General features: G+C 36.0%; 4 protein-coding genes across 7 annotated transcripts; 2 read left to right on the plus strand and 2 right to left on the minus strand.

The window, feature by feature from the left end:
• Window positions 1-307: 307 nt before the first annotated feature.
• Window positions 308-8528, minus strand: LOC126674783 (probable serine/threonine protein kinase IRE). Its single transcript, XM_050369292.2, has 17 exons — window positions 7828-8528; window positions 7672-7748; window positions 7358-7528; window positions 5910-7262; window positions 5450-5622; window positions 4751-4997; window positions 4171-4263; window positions 3934-4074; window positions 3743-3835; window positions 2904-3102; window positions 2741-2826; window positions 1940-2028; window positions 1744-1795; window positions 1611-1667; window positions 1370-1528; window positions 857-940; window positions 308-769 (listed from the first exon to the last, which is right to left on the minus strand). The coding sequence occupies exons 1-17, from the start codon at window positions 8348-8350 to the stop codon at window positions 680-682; spliced, it is 3687 nt and encodes a 1228-aa protein (XP_050225249.1). The 5' UTR covers window positions 8351-8528; the 3' UTR covers window positions 308-679.
• A 124-nt stretch (window positions 8529-8652) lies between these two features.
• Window positions 8653-14021, plus strand: LOC126674785 (mitochondrial intermediate peptidase, mitochondrial). 4 transcript variants are annotated; one of them, XM_050369293.2, is made up of 17 exons: window positions 8653-8887; window positions 8978-9059; window positions 9160-9212; window positions 9336-9390; window positions 9526-9664; window positions 9746-9800; window positions 9882-10086; window positions 10346-10441; window positions 10547-10666; window positions 10753-10878; window positions 11029-11184; window positions 11392-11508; window positions 12057-12182; window positions 12253-12320; window positions 12710-12845; window positions 12948-13113; window positions 13270-14021. In XM_050369293.2, the coding sequence occupies exons 1-17, from the start codon at window positions 8730-8732 to the stop codon at window positions 13551-13553; spliced, it is 2142 nt and encodes a 713-aa protein (XP_050225250.1). In that variant the 5' UTR covers window positions 8653-8729; the 3' UTR covers window positions 13554-14021. The 4 variants fall into 4 exon arrangements, with proteins under 4 accessions (XP_050225250.1, XP_050225253.1, XP_050225251.1 ...); XM_050369296.2 differs by lacking the exon at window positions 8653-8887 and having other exon boundaries at window positions 8976-9064; window positions 9336-9418; XM_050369294.2 differs by lacking the exon at window positions 8653-8887 and having other exon boundaries at window positions 8976-9064.
• Window positions 13970-18671, minus strand: LOC126674786 (uncharacterized). The gene is made up of 13 exons (XM_050369298.2): window positions 18203-18671; window positions 17833-18107; window positions 17621-17741; window positions 17243-17543; window positions 16497-16710; window positions 16206-16295; window positions 15815-16070; window positions 15537-15649; window positions 14893-14991; window positions 14759-14806; window positions 14544-14654; window positions 14328-14418; window positions 13970-14245 (listed from the first exon to the last, which is right to left on the minus strand). Exons 1-13 carry the CDS (start codon window positions 18444-18446, stop codon window positions 14139-14141), a joined length of 2070 nt encoding a protein of 689 aa, XP_050225255.1. The 5' UTR covers window positions 18447-18671; the 3' UTR covers window positions 13970-14138.
• An 869-nt stretch (window positions 18672-19540) lies between these two features.
• Window positions 19541-21410, plus strand: LOC126675553 (protein LPA2). Its single transcript, XM_050370207.1, has 2 exons — window positions 19541-19988; window positions 21125-21410. The coding sequence occupies exons 1-2, from the start codon at window positions 19571-19573 to the stop codon at window positions 21268-21270; spliced, it is 564 nt and encodes a 187-aa protein (XP_050226164.1). The 5' UTR covers window positions 19541-19570; the 3' UTR covers window positions 21271-21410.
• The last annotated feature ends 1632 nt before the right edge of the window (window positions 21411-23042 follow it).

Below are 23042 nucleotides of genomic sequence, written 5' to 3' on the forward strand. Positions count from 1 at the left end.
GGAAACTAGGGGCTGCACACTTGCAGGTTACCAGTAGTGCATCTTTTTAAATTATTCTGATGATCATGGAATGCAGACATTGCAAATATTAATTCTTTTAAACTTCCACTAAAGAAGTAAAATAACTCCTAAAGAAAAGGTAAAGCAACTCATTACAAATCAAATCAATTCGATCGTGCTGTACGAAGAGAAATACGATAAGATTTATGTTTCTCGTAAGATTTTTGTTTGGACTAGTCAGAACTCAAAAGAATAACGACAATAAGTATAAGGTGGCACTGTCTCTAAAACCTGATTTAGGCTATGGTTTTATAGATGAAATGAACTTTGATTCCAACTCAAATATCTTAGCATGGACTCGTTACATAAAGCTGATACAAGTATTAATTCCCTGAGATCTATATATATGTATATACAAAAGCATGTGGTTATTAGCATCACAAAAATGTCCATCACCTGTTGGCTAAAGCAATTAAATATCACATAACTAAGAAAATTGCGTTGATCGATGCTTGATCAAGCTGGCTAGGAAGCAAACTGACCTTTTCTTGAAAGACATTGATTTCTGTTTTAAGAAAGTCTCTTCATGATTTCAGGTTGAGGAGTTACCTCGACTATGCAGTGAGTGGAACTTTAGCTGGGAGTAAACAGGCATGTAATAGTTGTAAATCAAGACTCGTCAAGGTTCAGATTGTTTCGCGGCTTCTGCTGTTTCTCTGGCGCTCCTAATTACCATATCGTAATTGATCGATGCCAGCTGAGACAGATTCTGAGAGCAGAAAAAGCAAGTTCCGAAATTGGAAGCCAACAATAATACCCAAAAAAAAAAAAAATAGATATCTGTAACAGGTCTTACCTTAAATGAGAAATTACTAAATGAATACTTCACAGCAAGTGCAGGAGCATTATTAAAGTCCGCCAAACTGCCGCATTCATCCCCCTGTGCGAGCAAACATAGTAATTGTAATTATTTAACAGTTAAATTTTAACTACATAGAGTTGTAAATTCGTAATAGGATCAGCAACATTAGTCTCATCCTACTAAAACTGAAATAATTCTCCAAAGGAAGTAGGCTTTGGCTATAAATCAGATCTTCAAACATAAAATTACATTAGAAAGTAAACTCACCCCGCGTAATTCCATACTCTAGTTATTAAGGCAAAAGATATGGTATCTTAATGATTTAAGAATAAATTGTTCGTATGAGAATTTGGACTTCTACCGACTCCAATTATCATACTGCTGATATGAGATCTTTTTGAAAGCAATTATATAAACAACTACTCTGGTTAGAACCATGATGCAGTTAATTGAAAGGAAATTGTGCATATTTAACTAAAGATTTTTAATTAATTATGAACTACATACTTCCTCCTCGTGGGTATGGCTGAATGATCCAGTGCTGCACGTGTCAGTCAAGTCATCAAAATCACTGCCTCCTTGAAAATGTTCAGCTTCTGGATTCCATATATACCGGCTCATAAAATAACTAGTGTCAAGAGCATCTGCTGCTGGTATGAACGTAGCCTGCAGTCATAAGAGGATTTAATGAGTTATTCAACTGTGATGTAAATTAATCTGAAATTATGTAATTTTGTAAGATGACAACCTTTTGCCTTGCCAATGTATCCCAGTTAATGTCCTTAAAGAAAGCATGTTGTTTCACCTGAAAAAAAATTTACCTGCTTAGTTTTCGAATCTCTTCTACCGGTAACAGCTAATCAGTGAGGTTCATAGTTTACCTGCTTAGCTCCTGTTGCTCCTAGCCTTTGAAGTGGATTGTCAGTCAACAATCTGCAAATGGAGCAGACAAGTGATTTGAAGTACTATTTAGCTACATTATGACATCTATCTGAAAATGATAATCCTGAAATTGTTACATGATCCTGTTTAAGATTTAGAAGTTCAAATCAAAAGTAAGAAATTCACATATCTTACTTGTCAATCAAATCACACGCTTCAAAGCTCATCTCCTCAGGTACCCTGGGCCAAGGTATATCTCTATTCATTATATTGTCAAATATTTCCTGCATTATACAGGAACCATTAAATCAAGCTGAAAAGAAGTAAGAAATAATCAGACACTAAATCTTGGAGTCTTATTTATTAATTTTCTCACTGCAATAATCTTACTTCACAATGAGAAGAAAAGGTTATTGGTTTTATAATTAGTGTACTTCTCCCTATTTGCAGTTTAGTTTAAAACGTTACAATTAGTTACCGTAATACTTTTCGTGACTCCAACATGGTTTTAAATGAAATCTGGCCATTTTGTGCTGATGTGACCATCGTATTTAACTCTGAAATTTCAAATTTGGAAGAATGGGGAACGTGACATGGTAAATGCGTGGGAATGGCTGATGTCAAGATGAGAGAAAACTGAAGTACACACCGGGTAACCAATTTGTTACATTTTTAAAGTCAGTAACCAAACTCCAAATAAGGGAAAGTACGGTAACCCCTACAATCGATTACTCGAGAAGAAATGTATTGGAAACTCTAGCTTATGTAAGAATGCGTTTCCTGGTGCTAATGTGCTATGTAATGGGTCAAGTGCAAGTCCAATATCAATATGGGAAAAACAAATGGGCATTGTGCACAATGAAGTTCAGAAAGCAACTACAATAGCAACAGTAGTTCAAAAGCAGTGCAGAAGAAACAGAAGTATAAAGAAGTAAATCACTTTCATTTTACCTGCTATTACTAAACACAAGAGACTGGAATCTGACAGTGGCCTACCTGTGGAGTTTCTGCATTGAATGGTGGGATACCAACTAGCAGCTCAAATAGAATAATGCCCACAGACCACCAATCAGCAGTTGCACCTACAAGGATAACATTTAACATTAAAAAACACTCAAACAGAAAAATAGAAACTCTCTAGTTAGGAAACAGATTATACCATGTCCTGTGCCAAGAAGTATCTCGGGTGCCAAATAATCAGGAGTCCCAACAACAGAATGCTTCCGACGCTGTTCTCTCTTTGCTGCATTTTGTTCTTTTTGTTGTTCATCAAACATACCAGCACTAGTGAATGAGGGACCAGATAAGTCATCTGTACTGTTAATCAGACCAACCTTTGAGAGCCCAAAGTCTGTCAACTGTAACAGAAGGGATTAGAGATTTTTGGTATGTCAAGGAATATCATAATGTCAAATTCACTGAACAGAATAACTTGAAACAGAAATAAAGCATAACTTTGTCTCTCTGACAGCCAGTCTATTGACAGCTCAACAAGTTCCAAACTGCAGATAAATTTCTACCCACGTACCCCCAGCATGAGGCCTATAAAAGAAAGGAGAAGCTACTTTTTCTTGTATGAAAAATTTCTTCACTCTCCAGCTGTTCCCAAAGTCGATTATGTGCAGAGAAAAATGGACAGAAAGCCTACTTGAATACCGTATCAAACACAAACATGGTCTGTTGGTATTTGTTTTTGTATGGTAAAACACTAATGGAATTTCAGCTTTGGACAAATTAAACACAAAAGGCAGGGAGTTTAATCCAGACTTTTTTTACTCTATACACAGAACTCTTTTTCAACATTTTCCATATTTTATTATCATATTCAGTTGCCTATATGGAGAATCTAATGTGTCAAGAGTAAGACCTATAGATAAATACTGATGGAAGTTGCAACACTCTGTGGATATGCGTACACAGGCAAAGGACATTCTACTCATTTTCAAAGAGAAATGATCAATAATTAAAATTGTAAATTGCAAATTGCAAAATAATAACCTTTAGATGACCATCTTGACCAATCAACAAGTTGTCCGGCTTCAAGTCTCTATGAATGACATTTAAAGAATGCAAATACTCCAAAGCAAGAACCTGCGAAGAATAAAACCAACTATTTGTACCCCTGGTGAGAAACTTTATAAATGAATAGGGAAATCGAAAGAAAAGGAAAGTATAAATTAAGTCCTTACAAGTTCTGCAATGTACACACGGGCCATGTCTTCATCTATGCAGCCCAAATTTCTCAATAACGAATAAAGATCTCCACCGTTTAGGTACTCCATCACTAGGTAAAGATTTTCCCTACATGTGAAGGAGTAAAAGAAACGGACCTGTGCATCATCAATCACGTACTTATTAGAATAACAGTTCACCATGCAATTCAACCCCTAAAGTGTTTATATGATATACATTATGAGGACACTCACCACAAAAGGATTGCGAACTGATATAAGGATATTACGCTCAGCCAAGATACTTTCAACAGCATTTTTACGAATCATATCAGCCTTCTTTAAAACCTGTAGAAAGATTCAGGTATTAACAAAAAAAGTTGATAAAAAACCCACCTTCGTCAAGCATGTCTATTGCTTTTAACTATTTAAATCCATGAAGCCATCAATGCTAATGATGAAAACCCTAGTTTAAGATAAGCAGACACGCAATGCCTTCAATTTATTATGTTCAATATTCAATTCAATGATCAACAGAAGTTTTCATGGGGAAAAAGGACTTTTATAGACGTCAAAAATCGGAAATGTTAACGTATAAACATGACTAGGAATATATCCTTTGTGTTAGACAATAGATTCCTAAACTTGCAGTGGCCAGTTTGGTCTATTTCCAAGTAGTTGCTAAGTTTAAAATGTAACAATATGATCTGTTTAGAGGTTCTTGATTGTGGCATCAACAGGTGAGAGCCAATAATCTGTCACCTAAATGAGAGAACCTGGAAAACGTTCATAATGCAAGAAATCAAAACCCATCCACCATTGCATATATGCTAACCTTTATAGCAAACGAATCACCAGTCGCTCTTTTCATGGCAAGGAAAACCCTTCCGAAAGCCCCTCGACTGATTGGTTTTATTATTTCAAAATCTTCTATAGATGTTCGATCCTTAGATGGATTAATTGGACTTGCACGCAAACTGCGCACCACGTCATCTTCTAAACAGCTATCTTCATCCACCATATGATTTGATGAGTCCAATTTTTCATCGTCTATCTGTGCACAGAGATGCACATATTTCTCCCTGTAAATTGCAAAAATATCATTACTATAAAATAGAATATAGTACATCAGCATAAAAATAAGAGCACTATGAATAATGTAACTAGTTTTCCACCAGAGACTAAGGTTCTTGGTTGATGAAAATCAAAGGAATAAAACATAGATGAATTAAAAGAACGCCACTTCAAAGAAATGCCCCACGGCAATGTAATAATTCATAAAATTGCAATATATTTGTAAGGATGAGTTCCCATCACCCATTTCAATAACTGTAGTTATCAACCAATTTCTCACCAATCATAGAAAAATATAATTCAAATACAACTTTGAACACACATAAGCAAATATGAAGAATAGATAGAAAACCATGCCAACAAAAAATGAAGATTGGATCCATTTTCAGTTGAAACATTAAGATGCCCACCTCAAAAAGCTTCATTTTAACAAAATTTTAAAAATTGAAAACTACTCAACTGTAGTAAATTCTCTATGCGTCGTCCAAAAGTCTCTACAATGAGGGCATCCACCTTCCTATCCTGGATGGCATACTTTAAGTCGTCCAGGCGGTCAAGCATGCACTCCAAACCTCCATAGTCACACTCGTTTATATTTGCAACCGAACGGGCAATATCCAGTAACTTGCTTATCTGATATGGAACGAAACTGTAAGAATTGAAAACAATGACTAGCATAAACTAGAAACACAATCAGATGATCTGAGATTATAGAAATCCCAACATCTGCTCACTTTCGAACATAGCATAAATGCTCAAATAATATTTGAAAGATAAAAGAAAACAAAACTGCATGTCAAATGAAACATTAATTGTTCAATTGATTATACAAAATGTACTTTGACCTGCATATGGACATTATTTTGGTCTATTACAGCTTCTGACACAAAAGCATTTGCATTTACAATACAACTGCATACCTGTGGATGGTTCTCAAGTTCCATTATTGTCCTTCGTCCAGTCACTAGCAATTCAATCTGGCTAGTCCTTGGTGTTAATAATGGAGAGCGAGGTGTCAAGCTCCCTGCCGATGAACTTTTGGCATCTGCATCAGGCGACACGATAGAATTCCCTTCACATGAAATTTCTGGCAAAACATTTATATCTTCGTTGAGAAAAGAATTATCGACATCAGGCATGAGATCTAGCATGTCTTCAGAACAATGACGAGAAAAACTGTTCTCTTCTGGTGATAACTCATACGAGTCATCTGGTACACCTGCCACTCTTTCAACACCAAGACTTCGTATTGGAGTATCACAGCTTTTCGGGGTGCTTTTAGGGGTCCATGATTCCAATATCTTATCGAGAGTATCTACAACCCTTTCAAGTCTTTCGTTTATAGTTAAGCCTTTCAAGTCACATCTATCAGCAATGGTACATATCAAAGAATGCTCCTCCACGTGTACTATTGGTATTTCCACCTCACAAATTCGGCATATCATTGAATTGCCATATGCAATGTTATGGTGTTCCCCCCAGTGTCCCCAAGAGGCTTTTCTCATTCCTGATGAAGCAGGATGCTCTGGGGTTCCAAGATTTTCAGAATGGTCGTCTTCAACAACCCTTGTTTCATCTTTACTATGTGACAGTTCTACTTTATCCTTAGTAGGTGAATCGACAGCATCATGTCCCTTCCGGTTTTTCTCAGCAGCAGATGGAAGTTTTTTCCAAGATGACATCTTATAACTACTTGTAGTTGAATCGCCACTTCTGGCAGTGTTAACCTCCAAAGTCTGATCAACATGTTCTTGTTGAACAACCAGGCTATCTTCTTCTTGATCACGAGACGGTTTTTTTCTGTGTTTCTCTCTCCCAGCAACCTTTCCAGCTGCCAACGGGCCACTAAAATCCTGTGTCGCTACATCAAAAATTTGTTCAGGATAAACTCCAAGATCACTGAGTTGATGAAGACCCAAAACGTGATCATCTTCATAACCACTCTCCTTTTGGAACTGCACAAGCCTAGTGCACCGCGTGAGGATAAATAGAAGGCGTGTATGTGCTTGTTTGATTATTCCCATTGGTAGCTCTTGACGCTTATCATCTAAATTCTGTACGATCACCTCACATTTGACCCAGAACTCATTAGGTGACATTTTTGAGCATTGTCTAGCTATGATCAACAAATCCTCCAAACTTTCACTCCACTCATGGTGAGTATCCGAGGCCCTTTCAAGTATGCCTACCAAATCTCCAGCAAATAGACCTAAATCAGAATCAACTTCTTCCTTCAACTTGTTAAATTTGGCCCTAATTGCCACCATAACTTCCTAAAAATGATTAAAAAAATCAAATCGAACTCAGTTAACCATAACAAATTACAAGATAAAAAGGCAAAAGTGCAATATATGGATGTTCAATGTACCTCCATATGACCGAAGGCCCTTGATTTCCAAACTGGAAATGGCCTAACTCCTTTAGAGTTAAGCTCATGAGAAAAACTCTTAACATCCGGAGTTTTATTCTTTCGATTACTCGTAACACGAAGTATTGCTTGAAACCGTGGAGACTGTAATTCCTTGGCAAAAGCATGACTCTACAGAAATACTCCAATTAAAAAACAATCAAATCAAACAGCTAACGAGCTATAAAGCATTACAAACATTCAAATCCTCACACAATTCAAGTAATTTAACTAATTATTATACTAAATCTATTTGTCATTAAATTCAAAATTACCTCCAAAGCTGGATTTAGAGGTGATGGTCCTGATGGATACTTTAACGATTTCGATTGACTCCACGCAATTTTTTTTCCTGAAAATGCAATATGAAAAATAATAACACAAATAAAAAAAAATCTCAAAATTAAATGAAATGGCGACAAATCAAATACCAGGCTCAGTATGAATAGGAACGTTCCATTTAAGCTTGTTATCAAGGCCAGCTTGATCCTCTTTATTATTTAAAGCGTTACTGTTATTATTGGTAATATTGCGGAGATTCAGCGACGGTCTACCGGTAACCGTCGAAGAAAACCGGCTAAGAGACGGAGACGGAGACGGAGCTGATAATTGCGTTTTGATATTATTTAATCCGAGAGCTGAAGCCATAATAATCCTACTATTCGAACTATTCTCATCTAACGGTTTAAATTTATTATAATTATTCCTATTTTGCGACGACATACGATGATGACCCGCTCCGTGATCGTCATCGTCGTCGTCTTCCTCGTCCTCTGCATCGTAGGTTTCATCTTGTCGTTTTAGCTTGTGCGTCGTCGTACGTCGAATTGGAATCGGAGGTATTTTCCGAAGCTTGAATTTCGGCGGTGTTGATGTAGATGTTAAAGACGCCGACGACGTCGAGGACGAAGACGTCGTCGTTTCTGGTGGCGGATCTTGATTGTTGCTCGACATTGTTCATTACATTGCGGTGATGGTATGAGTGGGTTACACTGATGATAATCTTCGATTGATTAATTGATTGATTGAGAATTTGAGAGAAAAATATTAGGAGAGAGAAAGTTAGAGAGAGGTTTTCGCGGGAAATGGAGCGTTTAAGGGTTACACGACTGGGCATCTCAGTTTTTCTGTTAATTTACGTGCTTGCCGCGAACCATATTACTAAATATTTAAATATTTCATTTATTTTTCTGTGGCGTAAGGACTCCGTTACTGCTTGGTGACTCACTGTCATATCACTTCCAAGTAAAAAAACAAAATAAACCGTTTTCTACTAGGGTATAAGCAGAGTGGAGTTCTCTGCATAAACAGAGCAGTAAACACAGCCATTATTATGTCTACTGTATTTCGAAGAGCTTCCTGGAAACTACGTCGTTTTAGTTCGGGTCTTCTTGCGACCCGATATTCTAGCAGCGCCACCGGTCTCTACGGGTTCGACCACTTGAAAAGTGCCAAAGGATTCCGAAGATTCGTCGATGAAGCTATTGAGAGGTAAAAGTTCAACGATGAAAGCTTAATTATCAGTAAACAAATTAACTTAGGTTTTTTTTTTACAATTGATATATTTGTGTTTGTTGTTAGGTCTGGTGAACTGGTTAATCGCATTTCAGAGACGGTTTCGTCAGCTGAAGTTATACGAGCCATGGATGAGATTTCAAACACAGTTAGGTTAAGGTTTTAGTAGCTTAGTTTTTTTTGTGCCTGCCAAGTTATTTTTACTTATCAGTTTAAATGCTCATGAGTGATTATGTTTTATTTCTTAGGTTTGTTGTGTGGTCGACTCTGCTGAACTTTGTAGAAATACTCATCCAGACAGGTATTCTGTAGAATTTTTTTAAACAAGCTATGCGCGGCTGTAAATTTGAATTGTTTATTGTTTTTGAGTTTTGAACACATCAATTTGAGTTGTTAATTGAGTGTCTTAATAATGCCTTTTTAGGGAATTTGTTGAAGAGGCTAACAAGGCATCGATGAGAATCAATGAATATCTACATGTGAGACGACCATTGGTCTAGTTATCTGGTTTTTTTCTGACTTGAACACTTTTGCAATCATCCCTTCAGTTTGTTTATATTTATGGCATAGTTTGTGTGACGTCTTTGTTGTTGTGCGTCTGTGTTGGCACTCAGTTTCTTAATACGAATCATACTTTATATAATGCGATGAAAAAAGCGGAGCAAGATGAACATTTACTTACAAAAGAGGCTCATAGGGCTGCCCACCACCTACGCATTGATTTTGAAAAGGGTGGAATCCATCTCTCATCTGGTTGGTAAACATTCAACCTTGATTATTCAGTTACTGAAACATTCTTCTTTTTGTATAAAATAAAGTATTTTTATGTTGCAGAGAAATTAGATAGAGTGAATCAGCTGCATATGGAAATATTTAAGCTCTCTGCGGAGTAAGTATGATACCATTAACTCTAGATTATCGACATGCTCTACTGATATGATGATCCGTACTGATTTGAAATGCTGATCAGGTTTGGTGAAAACATTGCTATTGATCCTGGTCATGTGGATGTATATCCAGCATCACTTATCCCAAAAAACATTCATCATCTCCTTACTCCCATTCATTGTTCCACATCTGGACCTTCAGGAGGATCTCGTGGGGAAAAAGGGTTTCGAATAACAACTGACCCCCGCAATCTAGTTTCTGTTCTACAATGGGTATCAGATGAAAAGGTAGCTTTCACTTTGGCAACTAGAAATGTTCTTGCCTCTCTTTGTCAATAGCAAATATCATTATTCTTCTCTATGCCAATTTGGAGTGTTGAATTTCCCAGTTGGGGGCAACTAGTTGCTAGATTTGGAATCTTTCTTAGATTACTCAACTATATCTTTCTTAAGGGAGAGTTTGTATTTCTGTATTGCTTACAGTTACAAATGCACGCACACTTCTGTTTATCTTATCTAGACAAATGAATTTAGTTTTGCTTTTCAGGTTAGAAAGAGTTCATATATCAAAGGTATTTCCGTCCCATATGCAAACATCGAAGTTCTTGATAAGCTTATTGCTGCTCGTCATGAGCTTGCTGAGGTTAGATTTGTTATTACTGTGTCAATTACACTATTTATCTTTAACCAAGTCTTTTTACAATAGTCTATGTGCTTCTCGTGTTTTTTGTTCTTTGGGAAATTACAGTTAATGGGTTATAGATCTTATGCTGAATTCACGGTGAAACAAAATTTGGCTTCATCTCCTGAAGTTGTAACATCCTTTCTCTGTGAGATGAGTGAGGTGATCAGGCCAAGAGCTGATCAGGTTTGTTTTTTCTATAAGTACAATGTAAACAAAGCTTTGGTACTTTCTCACTATTAACATTTATTCTCTTCTTGATATGCCTGTAGGAGTTTGAGGCAATTAGAAAATTTAAGAGAGAAAAATGTGGGAATAACTGTATTGATTTGGAGCCATGGGATGAAGCATACTATACTGGGATGATGAAGTCTTCTGCTCAGAATTTGAATTCCTTGGTATGTTATAAATTTAGTTTTATTCTGTAACTATGTTGACAAGTGTTGCTTTTTAGTTCCTTTTGCAATGCAACCTCTTCAATCTCTCTTTTTCGTGCGCCTTTCGAGTTCAAGTAGTTCTCTCTCAGTTTTCTCCCTCTTTTGGAACAGATTGTAGCATCATATTTTCCTTTGCCACATTGCATAGAAGGTTTGAAAGTATTGGTGAAGTCATTATTTGGTGCAACATTTCATAATGTTCCAATGGCACCTGGCGAATCATGGCACCCAGACGTTATCAAAATGGTACTTCATCATCCTCAGGAGGTATATAAATGGATGAGTGGAGATGTGAAGCCCTTGATATTGTCTTTTGTTTTAACAGAATTCTTAAGTATATTATAGTATTTAGTTATGCAACAGTGGCTATTATTTCATCAATTATTTAATTTAAATGCACTTTTCAGTTATGCTCATCTTCAATGCCAATTTGACATTTTTCTATCAAGCTGAGGCATGACACTTTTATTTCAGGGTGATCTGGGGTATCTATACCTTGATTTGTACTCCAGGAAGGGAAAATACCCGGGGTGTGCTAATTTTACGATCAAAGGAGGCTGCCGCATATCTGAAACAGAATACCAGCTTCCTGTAAGTTAATGAATTTTGTCAACACTGGTGAATATTGTATGTTATTCATTTGAAATGTTTTCTTTGGCACTTCAAAAAATTATCTTAAAAAATTGCTTTATAATCATAAAAACAAGAAAAGTACCGTGGTTATATAATGATGAACCATGGAAGTGCCTATGATAATGGCCCACTGAAAATATTGCGCAATATTACTATTCACGTAAAGAGAGGGGGCACTGACATGTCTATATCTATTGGCTTCTTATGTGCAAAACACATTGAATAAAGGTCATATCATGCATAACTATCCCATGAAAATATTTAGATATGTAACCTGGATATAATTTCGGCATTTCATATTTTTCTTGGGAAAGTTAGGACTCCCTTCTCATTTTTGGTATTTGTTACCTTGAGAATTGTGATACTAGTTCATCACACATCATGTAGCAATTTGACTATATGCTAGGTATCATAAACATAATGTTTTTAAAAGGAAAAAAACTACATTATTTTTGAAAAAATAGTATTAGTTTCTTTCTGATTGAGCTTGTTCGTGGTGGCTGCAGGTTGTTGCCCTTGTTTGCAATTTTTCTGGATCGCATAGTTCATCAACTGTGAGGCTCACTCATTGTGAAGTGGAAACCCTATTTCATGAGTTTGGACATTCTCTTCATTCCTTACTCTCAAGAACGGTATACTAGTGGCCGTACCTTTCTACTAAATTAGCTTTCTATATCTACCATCTCATGAGAATTCTTGTAGGATTACCAACATTTTTCAGGTACTCGAGTGGCTCTTGACTTTGCCGAGATGCCTTCCAATCTCTTTGAGTGAGTATTAAAAAAAAGGCGATTTATTTATCGTCTTCCTCCTCTTTTTTAAAATCAATAGAATATTTTCATTGCTTGTGGAGAACAGGAATATCTTCAGTATGGTGTAGTATATGAACTTTGGTGAATTTAGCCTGGTAAAGATCATAGAAATAACTTTAATAAATTTTCTTTAACTTGTTTCATTTTGATATTTATGTTAATGAGAATAATAAGTTGATTCACCCTTTGAACTCTCATTTCTGAAATTCTTAGGTGGCTCTCTACTAATTCAATCAATATACCGGTTCTCGGATTACGTTTTTGTAAATATATATCCATGTTTATACCCTCTGAAAATGATTGCATATTAATGGTGGGTAATGTAATGATATTTGGTGCATCCACAGGTATTTTGCTTGGGATTACCGGGTATTGAAAACATTTGCCAAGCACTATTCATCTGGGGAAGTAATACCTGAGAGCTTGGTGAAGTCAATGCACTGTGCTAGAGATATGTTTGCAGCGACTGAATTGCAACGACAGGTTTGTTCTTCTAGTCCGGAAATAAATTAGCTAATTAGGCTAGGCCTCTTTGAGAGAAGGAACGTCTTGGTCAATTTTAATCATTTACCTGGTGTTCATTAGATTTTCTATGCCTTGGTTGACCAAACACTTTTTGGAGAACAAGCAGACTCATCCAGGGATACAAGTTCTATTGTTGCAGATCTTAAAAGGCAGTATACCAGTTGGAAGCATGTGGAGGGTACCCATTGGCAGATCAGATTCAGTCATCTTCTAAACTACGGTGCAGGTACGTTTAGGAGCCATATAGAACATCCAAAGCAATTAAAAGTTGTGTTTCTTTCAAAGAAAAGAAAATGTAAATAATATTTCTATGATCCTTTTGCCTAAAGATAGTGAGCTGATTATTCTGTTTCAAATAATTATTATTTTTTCAATTCTGTAGGATATTATACCTACTTGTATGCTAGATGTTTTTCGGCAACCATATGGAAAAAGTTATTACACGAGGATCCACTTTCATTAGCCACAGGAACTGCTATAAGGACGAAGTTATTGCAACATGGAGGAGCGAAAGAACCGGCTGAAATGATGAATGATCTTGTGGGAGAAGGTATTATCAGATATTGCAATGGAGGGATAGTTCCCAACATGACCAGCTTCTTGGATGAGTTAGGTTTGGTGGAAGATCAGCTTTTGGGTCCCTTATTGCAATCAAGCAAAAGATAGGCGAGTCTTTTCCCGGCAACAGTGGGATGACAAAACACCGGAAACAAATACAAGTTCCTGGGAGGTATGATTGATCGACGAAGGATGATTTTCGGGCATTTTTGTTTTCACTAGCTTTGCAGACTGGAGGAACTTTCTCAATAATGGAGTCGGCATTTTCTTACAAGCTTGTTACTCGTTTGAGATCGGCCACACATGCTTTGCATCAGAAGAACATGTCAACCGAATATTTGCATTTGAAGAAACAGTTTTGATTTGGATCAGCATATCTAAGAAAAATTCACAAGGAATCTTTGTTTTGCATGTTGTATCATTTGAAAACCTAAGTTACAAATAACAGAAGAATTTGAAGCAAAGTATCAAGTTCCTTCTTGCTTAGAGACATTTTAGCAGTAAAAATGATTTGAAACTGAATATTCTGTACAGAATCTTACTTTTAATCAAAGGGATCCAAAACTGTTAACAGTATTCATTTTTATGTACTGTATTCCTTTGGAAAAGAATATATTTGGTAGACCTGGAATCATGTCAGTTGAGAAAAAATTGAATCCTGTTAGGAGTTAGAAAAGATTTTTCCCTTCTGAACTATGACACGCTCCCAGCTCCGGCTAGAATTTTGCTTTCTGCTGTCACTACCCATTCACAAATAATGGAATTCACTTCTTCTGGTAGCTCATCATGGGGACAGTGGCCTGCAATTTATCAGATTCAATGTTTAATACTTACTAATAAACATTGCACACATTCAACTTGTTGAGAAGGGAATAAAATTACCAGCATCCAATTGGCGTATCACAATTTCAGGACAATGCTCTTTGATCATGGACACTTTGGACTTGGAGTCAGTTATAGGATCTTTCATTCCCTAAAAGGCAATAAAATGATCGATGCAATGCATTTAAATAAGCAAAGCAACAACGAATAACAATTGAATAATCAAGTTGAAGAAAAGAAATGAACTGTTGGATTTTCCAGCAGGGTGGAGCTTACTTGTATAACCAGAACCTTTTCCTTTAAACCCTCCACGAGATAATTCAATGGAAGGGAAAGGTTGAAACTGAAAATACTTTCCAGGACAACTATTACACCAGGATCGAAGGACTGTCACTCGTGTTAAGGTCACGATTGCATCGAATTAACTTACAAGTTACCGTTCCTCATAGAAAGGTCAAATTGCCTATATATTTTCATCAACAAAAGGATACAGCTCTTAGCATTTCATTGACAAGCAAATCATCAGCTCTCTCGGTTCTCTGCAAAATAAGAGGCTCTAAATCAAAAACCATGTGAAATTTGTATTGAACTTTAGAACATAAAAGGTTGATAAATGAACACCTACCGTTGCATAGCAATTGTTCATTATAGTTCTGATATTCGACCTCAAGTAAAGCAAAAGGAGCCGGGCCCCCAGCCATGCAATCACTGAAGGCCGTCTATCCTGAATATTATGAACAATGAAGTGTCTCGAGACGTTAGTACATAGTAATGTGGAGTTTTCAACTTGGTTAAATATAAATACACGGGAACAACACAGATTGTTGGGTGGGTAGAATTTTGTTTAAAAATATAGGTACATGCCATCACTTAAACAAGACCCAGAGAGACACCTCCCTGTGTTACAGATAAATCATCGGTTGGAAAACAAACTCCATCAAGTAAAGACCAGCTAATCTCAGTTTGAACCTCGAGCATTATAATAAATTTCATGATAACATATTCCAAGCCAAAAGTAGAAATAAATCTTCTGCGACAACTGTATAAAAGTATTGACGGCCTCTGGATGACATTCTATTTAGCAGTAAAATAGTTTACAGCGCAGAATCAGGCACGAAAAATTAAAGAAACTTGAAAGGTGGATATAACAACACAATATTTCAGTAGTCAGTAAGAACTAAGTAAATAAACTTGAAAGTTTTCGGGAGGCAAAACAAATAAATCATCATGTTGCATTTGTAGGTCACAATGTAAGGTAATCAGACTTACTTTGGTAAATTGGGGATAACCATATTTTGGGATAATGTCACCAGCACTGTTGATAAGGACAGCAGACTTAACCAAGGAAGGCCAAAAACATGAAACCATAGATGTAAAATACCCTGAAGATTAAGAAATGACTATAATAAGAGTTAAAGAGAAGAAACACTTTATGACTTTATAAGAATTAAATTTAACATTTAACAGAATATAGTAGGTGAACAAAAAGCATGCTAAAGGATAGCTTGAAGGCAGACTATGAAACTAGACGAGAACCTGGGCCGTACCACCAATAGAGTTTCCAACAAGATGCACCGGTTCACCCACAACTTCAATTATAAAATCTCTCAGCAATTCAGCCCACATAAGTTCGGTGTACACAAGATTTGGTTTTTCTGATTTTCCAAATCCCAAAATTGTTAATGCCCAAACACGGTTTCCACCTTTAGATATATCATGTATATTGTCACGATAGTGTTCCAAAAATGCACCAAAACCATGGACAAGGAGGACTGCAGGACCTTCATGGCCAACCACTGTATACTGAAATAAGAAAAAATTAAGGAATATATGCATGAATCTCCGTGTTGAACAAGTTGAGACTTATGTATCTTGCTGTCAGCAGAAAGCTAGAGAAGGACATAATTGCTGAATTGGTTTAATCAGTATTTTGCATACCTGAATTAAATACCCCTTCCATCGCCATATGCGAATAGGATATGTTCCTTCATCGTTTATTTGACCTTTTAGAGCCATAAGCCAATACCACTGCCCCAAAATTCAAAAGAAAATCCTCAAGAGACTTGCATAGATAACACACAGCTTATATACATAACTGGACAGGAAAAGAAGGTTGAATTATCAATGAGAGAAAGGGAAAAACAAAAAGGCAACGATATAATCCACATCAATCAAACAGCTAGCATTGTGCTTCAAATACCTAAAGAAGCCAAAGTGCACACAAAGTACCTCCATTGAGCACACAGCATCTGCAGCTGCAGAAACAGTTGTTGTTGAAAACCCAAAGGGTGATAGAAACCCAGCATTTCTTTCCTTCTCATACTTGATAGCTTCATAATGCACCCTCCTTCGAGAGATGATGCCAAGAGACAGGGAAGGGCCAAAGAGTGCAGAAAATGAAGCCCCATCCCGACTTTCAGCATTACGCAACCTCTCATGTATCCTGCTATGACATCAAGCCAGAGTATTATATCTTTGACGTACTGAATTTCACTGAAAAACTCAATATTACAGAGGATATATAAATTGAATGAGCAAGCAAAGGCCCAATGGGACAGGAAAATATATCAAAATTAAGAAAACAATTTCATAATATCCTAATATGAAGTCTAACACCAGAAAATATGAAAAGTGAAAATTTAACGAACAAAGCAAGTAAGCTATAGAGAAGGGTGTATGCAAGTCAATTCAATGTTACTTGTCTATATATGAGGATTGAAACAATTTCTCAGCATCAAAGATGCTCCTGATCTTCCACCAAGTATGCTATTTCTAAATTGCATAATGGTATGAATATGGTTTTTGAGTAAACTGAGAAATTATCTGCTCAAACCTTGAAGTGATGGTATAACTGCCTCCACAAAATCATTAAAAGAGACAGATGAAGAACAACAAAATTACAAGTACAACAATAACTGCAGTTCAGAAATTAGAACGGATTATAATCCACTAAATCAAATATCAATGCCACATACTCTTGCCAGTCATCTCGAGCTGTTCCCTCCAAATATCTCAAGTATGCAGCCAAGGCATTCGCCACATTACTTGTTCCACCGGCCACAAAATTTTGCTTTTGTGTGACAAAAGCAGAATTGTCCACTCGTTTTTGCTGTTTTTGCGTGGAACTCAATTTCACATCTGTTCCCCTTAATTCCGCCAGTTTCTTCTGCAATACGGTTTCAGCTGACATCTCCTTGATTGAACTCCAGCTCTTTTCCAATTTGAATGGACTTTCATTCATAAATTCCTTCAACTCATCCAATGTAGGCAAAGAACCTAATTAATCACACAAATCTCCTATTATTGACCAAAAGTACATAACAATCATATAATCGTTAATTCAAAAAACTTACCCCAGTCCAAGTCCATTGACGGCATGGGAGGTAAAAATAAGTTCGGCGGAATCAAAGGCGAGGTTACTGATAATTTGAGTTTCTTGAACTCATCATGTGAAGCAGGCAAGTCGTTTAAATTCTACCACAATAACACACACAGAGAAAAATATAAACAGCATAATACACACTACTAATTCAAAAATTAATGGATGATTCATATTAATAACTACCTCAATATCATAAAACGGAGACTGCCAAAGGACAATCTCAGGATTAACAGACGAATTAATCAAACTCCGTCGAACAATTTTAACCGCGATACGGAGATTATACTCGACTTCCTGTTCAGCAAATACAACACTAGGTTTAACCTCATTCACCAGGTCTCTTAAAACACTCTCCGCACTTCCAAATTTGATCATTAAATCAGAGCCTTGCTCTTTTAACGAGTTTCTCAAATCTCGTAGCGCGATTATCACCATTTCTAGCATTTCATCAGAGTAACCTAAAAATATTTAACAACAGAATCAATATCTATACAGCTAAAACAACTAAAACAACTCATTTGCAAATAAATAGGCATAAAAAAATTAAACTCACAGGCAAGAATGCGGTGATCGAAGACGTAAAGAGGAAGCAAGGGAGAGTGTTGGCGGATATGAGAAGCTTGTGTGAGAGCATAGTGATCGTCGACGCGGAGGTCTTGCTTGAACCAGAGAATCGCGGAGCCAGAACGACGTCGTGTCGTGGATTCTGGAGTAAGCGAGCAGAAGCATCGGCTGTTGTTGTTGTGGTGGTTTTGAGCGGAGAGAGTGAGAAAGCGCGGGAAAGTGAGAAGGGACATTGCGAGAAGAAATGGATTGAGAGCGGTTATTACTGTGCTGATGTGGTGGTAGTGGTGGTGGATTATATTTATAGTCCATGAAGAAGTGAAAGTAGAGTAACGTTTTGAATTGGAGCAATTAGCTAGAAGCAGAGGTGAAGAGTGAGAAAGAATCTGAAAATTTGTGAGTTGTTGAGGCGCCACGCAGCGAGTTTCATTTTCCACTCACACTGTGTGTGTGAGAGAGAGAATCTGGACTGGATCTATTTTTGTAGTAATTATTATTCAAAATTTAGTAAAAATTGGATATTCGGAATTAAAAATATCCAGAGTGGTTAAAAAATTTAATGACTTTAGAATAATTTTTATTAGAGTAAAGAAATAAAAATTGAATGTAAAACTCTTGTATTAAATAATATTTATATCTATTAGTTAATAATCTCATTGAATCTTAATTGTATTGGGAGTGTTTATCCCATGCAACCGTTGCGCCACGTCATTTTTACATCAAGCCAATGAGCATTTGCGATAGGGAATCTTTTAATTATTACTTATTTTTTTTATCATTCAATTTTCCACATGGCTAACGCATAATTGGTTTGTTGCACAAATGACATGGCGCAACGGTTGTGTGCAATAATTTTTCTTGTATTGGTCTGTTCTATATTTTCCGTAATTTACGTGATATTCGATATTAAAATAAGAATATATTTTTCTAATTTACAAACTTTGAGTTTCTATAAAATTTATAAGAATTAATAGTTTTATTATAATTTAAATTTAAAATCAATTATCTTATCCATGTATTCAAATCTTTGAATACATTGCAAATATAATGGTCTGACTTATATATATTATATAAATTATCAAAATAAAACATAAAGTTAAATAGATTGTGTTAAAACATAAAAAAAATTAACTCATAAACTGAATCCATATAATTCTGAATTGAAACCGGGTTGGTCATCTAATTATACTAAATTGAACTGGTAAATACAAAATCGATCCTTTATCGCAAAAAAATAAATCAATGTGGAGACTAATCCTATTATCAGAAATACAGGGATCAAAATGTAATAAAAGAAAACTCCCAATAACGAAACTAAAACGGCAACTAACACAAAATAAACTGAAAAAACAAGAAAATGGCGCTACATATCCACTCACCTTCTTATCTCATCAACAAAAAATCCAATCATCATCCTCTTCTATACTCTCCACCCAAATTCAAATTCACAGTCCAATCCCAAACCCCCACTCCTGACCCGGAACCCGGCAGCGCTTCACCAGCAACAGAGAAACCCACTCCGCCTGGGCTAGGTTTTGGCCCATCAACTACTAATAATCCAGCTTCAGTTTCAAGTAAGAAGAAGAAACAGAAGGGTAAAAGAGAGAGAGCGTCCATAATTAGACGGACACCTCTTGAGAAACCAACGTTTGCTAGCCAAGAGATTGGTGAGGATAAAGCTAATGAGCAGAGTAGAAATGAAAGCGCGTTTCTTCTTGCTTGGTTAGGTCTTGGCGGTATTATTCTTATTCAGGGCCTTGTGCTTGCTGCATCAGGTGAATATTTACCATTTTTATAGTTGAATTATAAATTTAGCTTGGTTTTAGGATATATTTAGTTGAAGTTTAAATGTTTGAAATATATTTGACATAATTTATTATAATATGGATTAATTTTTATGACAAATTTAATATGTGCTCAATGTGGAAAAGAAGTAGCAATTTTCAGAATGTAGAAATTATAAGTTGATTCAAATTATTTATATGAGAGGGTTTAGATGTTGATCCAGACAAAGCTTACCATAGGTAGCATATATACAGACATGCGAAAACGGATGGACATGGCGAAACAGTGTTATTTTAAGGTTTTCTATGTAAAAAATGAACTTTCGAAGTATCCGAAACGTTTCCGAGACAGGACATGGTGATCGAATGAAATGTCCGTGCTATGTACTTGAACTAGCTAGAAATAGATTGAGCCTTACTGAATTGAAGCTGGATTATTAGTAGGTTATGTTTATGTAGCACAGTTTTGAATTATTTATCTACTTGAACTAAAAATAGATTGAGCCTCACTGAATTCGGCATTTTAAGGTTTAGGAGTGGCAAAAAGATAAGAGCTTTGATTAGGAAATGGTTTAGGATCCGGGAGGAAACCAGTTTTCAAAGGCTTACCTGAATATGTTAATTGATGGAAGATGTAAGGAAAATATATGGGCATTCAAGACTAATTATGATGAAGGCTTTAGACTCGAGATTGAGTAGGCTTAGAGAGATTATGTTTAAAGTTGTTTGCTTCTTCTAGTTTATGAAAAATTAAAAATCGGTTATGATGGCTTTGGCTTCTACCCAGCTGATTTGTTGTGCAAATTATATATGACGTGTAGAATTGCTTCATGCATTGGGGCAGTCTGTGCACTTATTTGCTTTTTTCTTATAGATATGTCCAAAGTTTTTGTTATTCTTACAAAAGCTTCAAATGCTCTAAATTTGAGCCCACTTTTTGAAAAGGAGAAAGAACTAGTATATCTTCATGATTTCCTTACTGTACTAACATAGTAACATGATTTTATCAAGCTAGTTAAGTGTTATAATGAAAACAATTATCTGGTTTATAATTTGATTTTATTGTTATTTTCTATGTGATCTTGCATTCAAATTCCAGTAATGATTTGGCCATTTAAAATCCACAGGCTTGCTACCTGATGAATGGGACAGGTTTTTTGTGAAGTATTTATACCCATCTTTCACACCAACAGTCGGCTTGTTTGTCGCTGGAACTGTTGCATATGGAGTGATCAAGTACCTGCAGAACGAGCAACTTAAAGACCAAAAATAGAAGTTTGCAAATGTAAATTATTGTTTCTTGTTGCACTAGGAGTAATTCTTACTTATAATTGGGTGATAGTTTCATACTGTTTCTTAGGCAATATTTTGACATACTATTAGTGAAATATATTATAAATTTTTCCTGCAAAAGGAGCCACAGATCCTTATATGCTGCTGATCTCAAAATTGCCTAATGAAGCAGGCACGTGTGTGTATTTAGAAGATACAAGCTATCCATTTAATCCCCATATGTCACTCCAATTAGACTTTCTGGTAAGACATCATCAACATCAAATGCTTTTTTATTCTTTTATTAAGCTACACATTTTAACATGATATGCTTGCATTAGTAGTGCAAGATGATTTTTTGCTCTCGTCTTTTATTAAATTTTCTTGCTGGCTCGTGCTCATAGAATATGAAAAGATTATACATTTATCCATTGATCATATCCTCTGATATTCTATAGTTCATTGGGTTAGATTTATTTTATATGCCTAGTTTCCTGAAAATGACAAAAGGGGAATTTGATTAGGATACAGTGAGGAAGTCTACGCTTCTTGAGTTATCTGTTGTGATGGCTCATAGAAGTGAATTGAGAGGCAAAACGTTTTTAAGAACCTTATTGTCGCTTTTCACGAATAGCACTTGTGCAAAGCATTGTGAGACTACCAGCTGCAACTGCTGCTAGGTCTCTAGCTATCTTGAAAGCTAAAAGGCTAAGCAGCCACTAACCAAAGTTAATGCTGAACCAAAGAGTTTTTGTAAATTATTTATGATGCTTTGAGAGCCACTTACTTTAGCGAGGCCGTGGGTTTTCATCAGCTTGAAGATAACTTGGATGCCATTAAGCCAGGTATGTTCTGTTTATGTTGTACGGCATATTACATTATTGTATAATTAACAGAGAAATGTGGGGTGGCATTGTCGAGAAGCAAACGTTTATAGGATACTATTTTCATATAGTTAGCAATATTTCTTGGTCCATTCTGTATGTTTGTTTTTGGAAAATATGTCATGCTTCTTATCAAAAATGGTTATGGTGCACTGGAATAATAGATATAGAAGGCAGTTGCCATATAACATAGCGCCATAACCCGCCAAGGCCCGGCCCAGATTGCTGAGTTTATCTTCGAGTTTGCGTTTTGTGGCATTGTTAATATGCTTATTTTGCTTAACTTGGTCTGCCAATCAACATATTTGTGAAATATTTGGCACCTTTCTAAAGACTGTCAAGGGAATTAAGCTGCAAGCTCAGTTCTACAAGCAAATATACTTTGCTTGGTAGATTTAAGTATCTAATGATCATGATTATTGCATGTAATATAGCTAGTCTCATTGAATATTATCTTGTAGTACTAGATTCTTACAACAGTTAGTGCAATTGAAACCTTATCTACATTATATAGAGTATATATCTTCAATACTGAATGACTGGTTATGGTTATTTACACCATAGTCATCATGTTCGTAATTTGATTCCTGTTTTTCCCATAAGTTATACGATCCCTGGTAGGATGTACAAAAATCAAATCAAACTGAATAAATTCAGTTTATTTTGGTTCGACATTTAAAAAATAGGGTTTTTAGTTTGGTTCTTATCGAATGCACACCCTTAATCCGTTTGTCCCAACTCCCAAGGCATCTTTTGGACCACAGAATCATTTAGTTTTACAGCATATCAACAGTTGGTTTGAGATTTGGAAATGAACAATTGAATTTTGTAGCAAACTCTTTACTGTCAATTCATCAAAATTGTGTGACAATTAGGTGACATTATCTAC

This window comes from Mercurialis annua, linkage group LG3, assembly GCF_937616625.2.
Source record: "Mercurialis annua linkage group LG3, ddMerAnnu1.2, whole genome shotgun sequence".
Taxonomy (NCBI): Eukaryota; Viridiplantae; Streptophyta; class Magnoliopsida; order Malpighiales; family Euphorbiaceae; genus Mercurialis; species Mercurialis annua.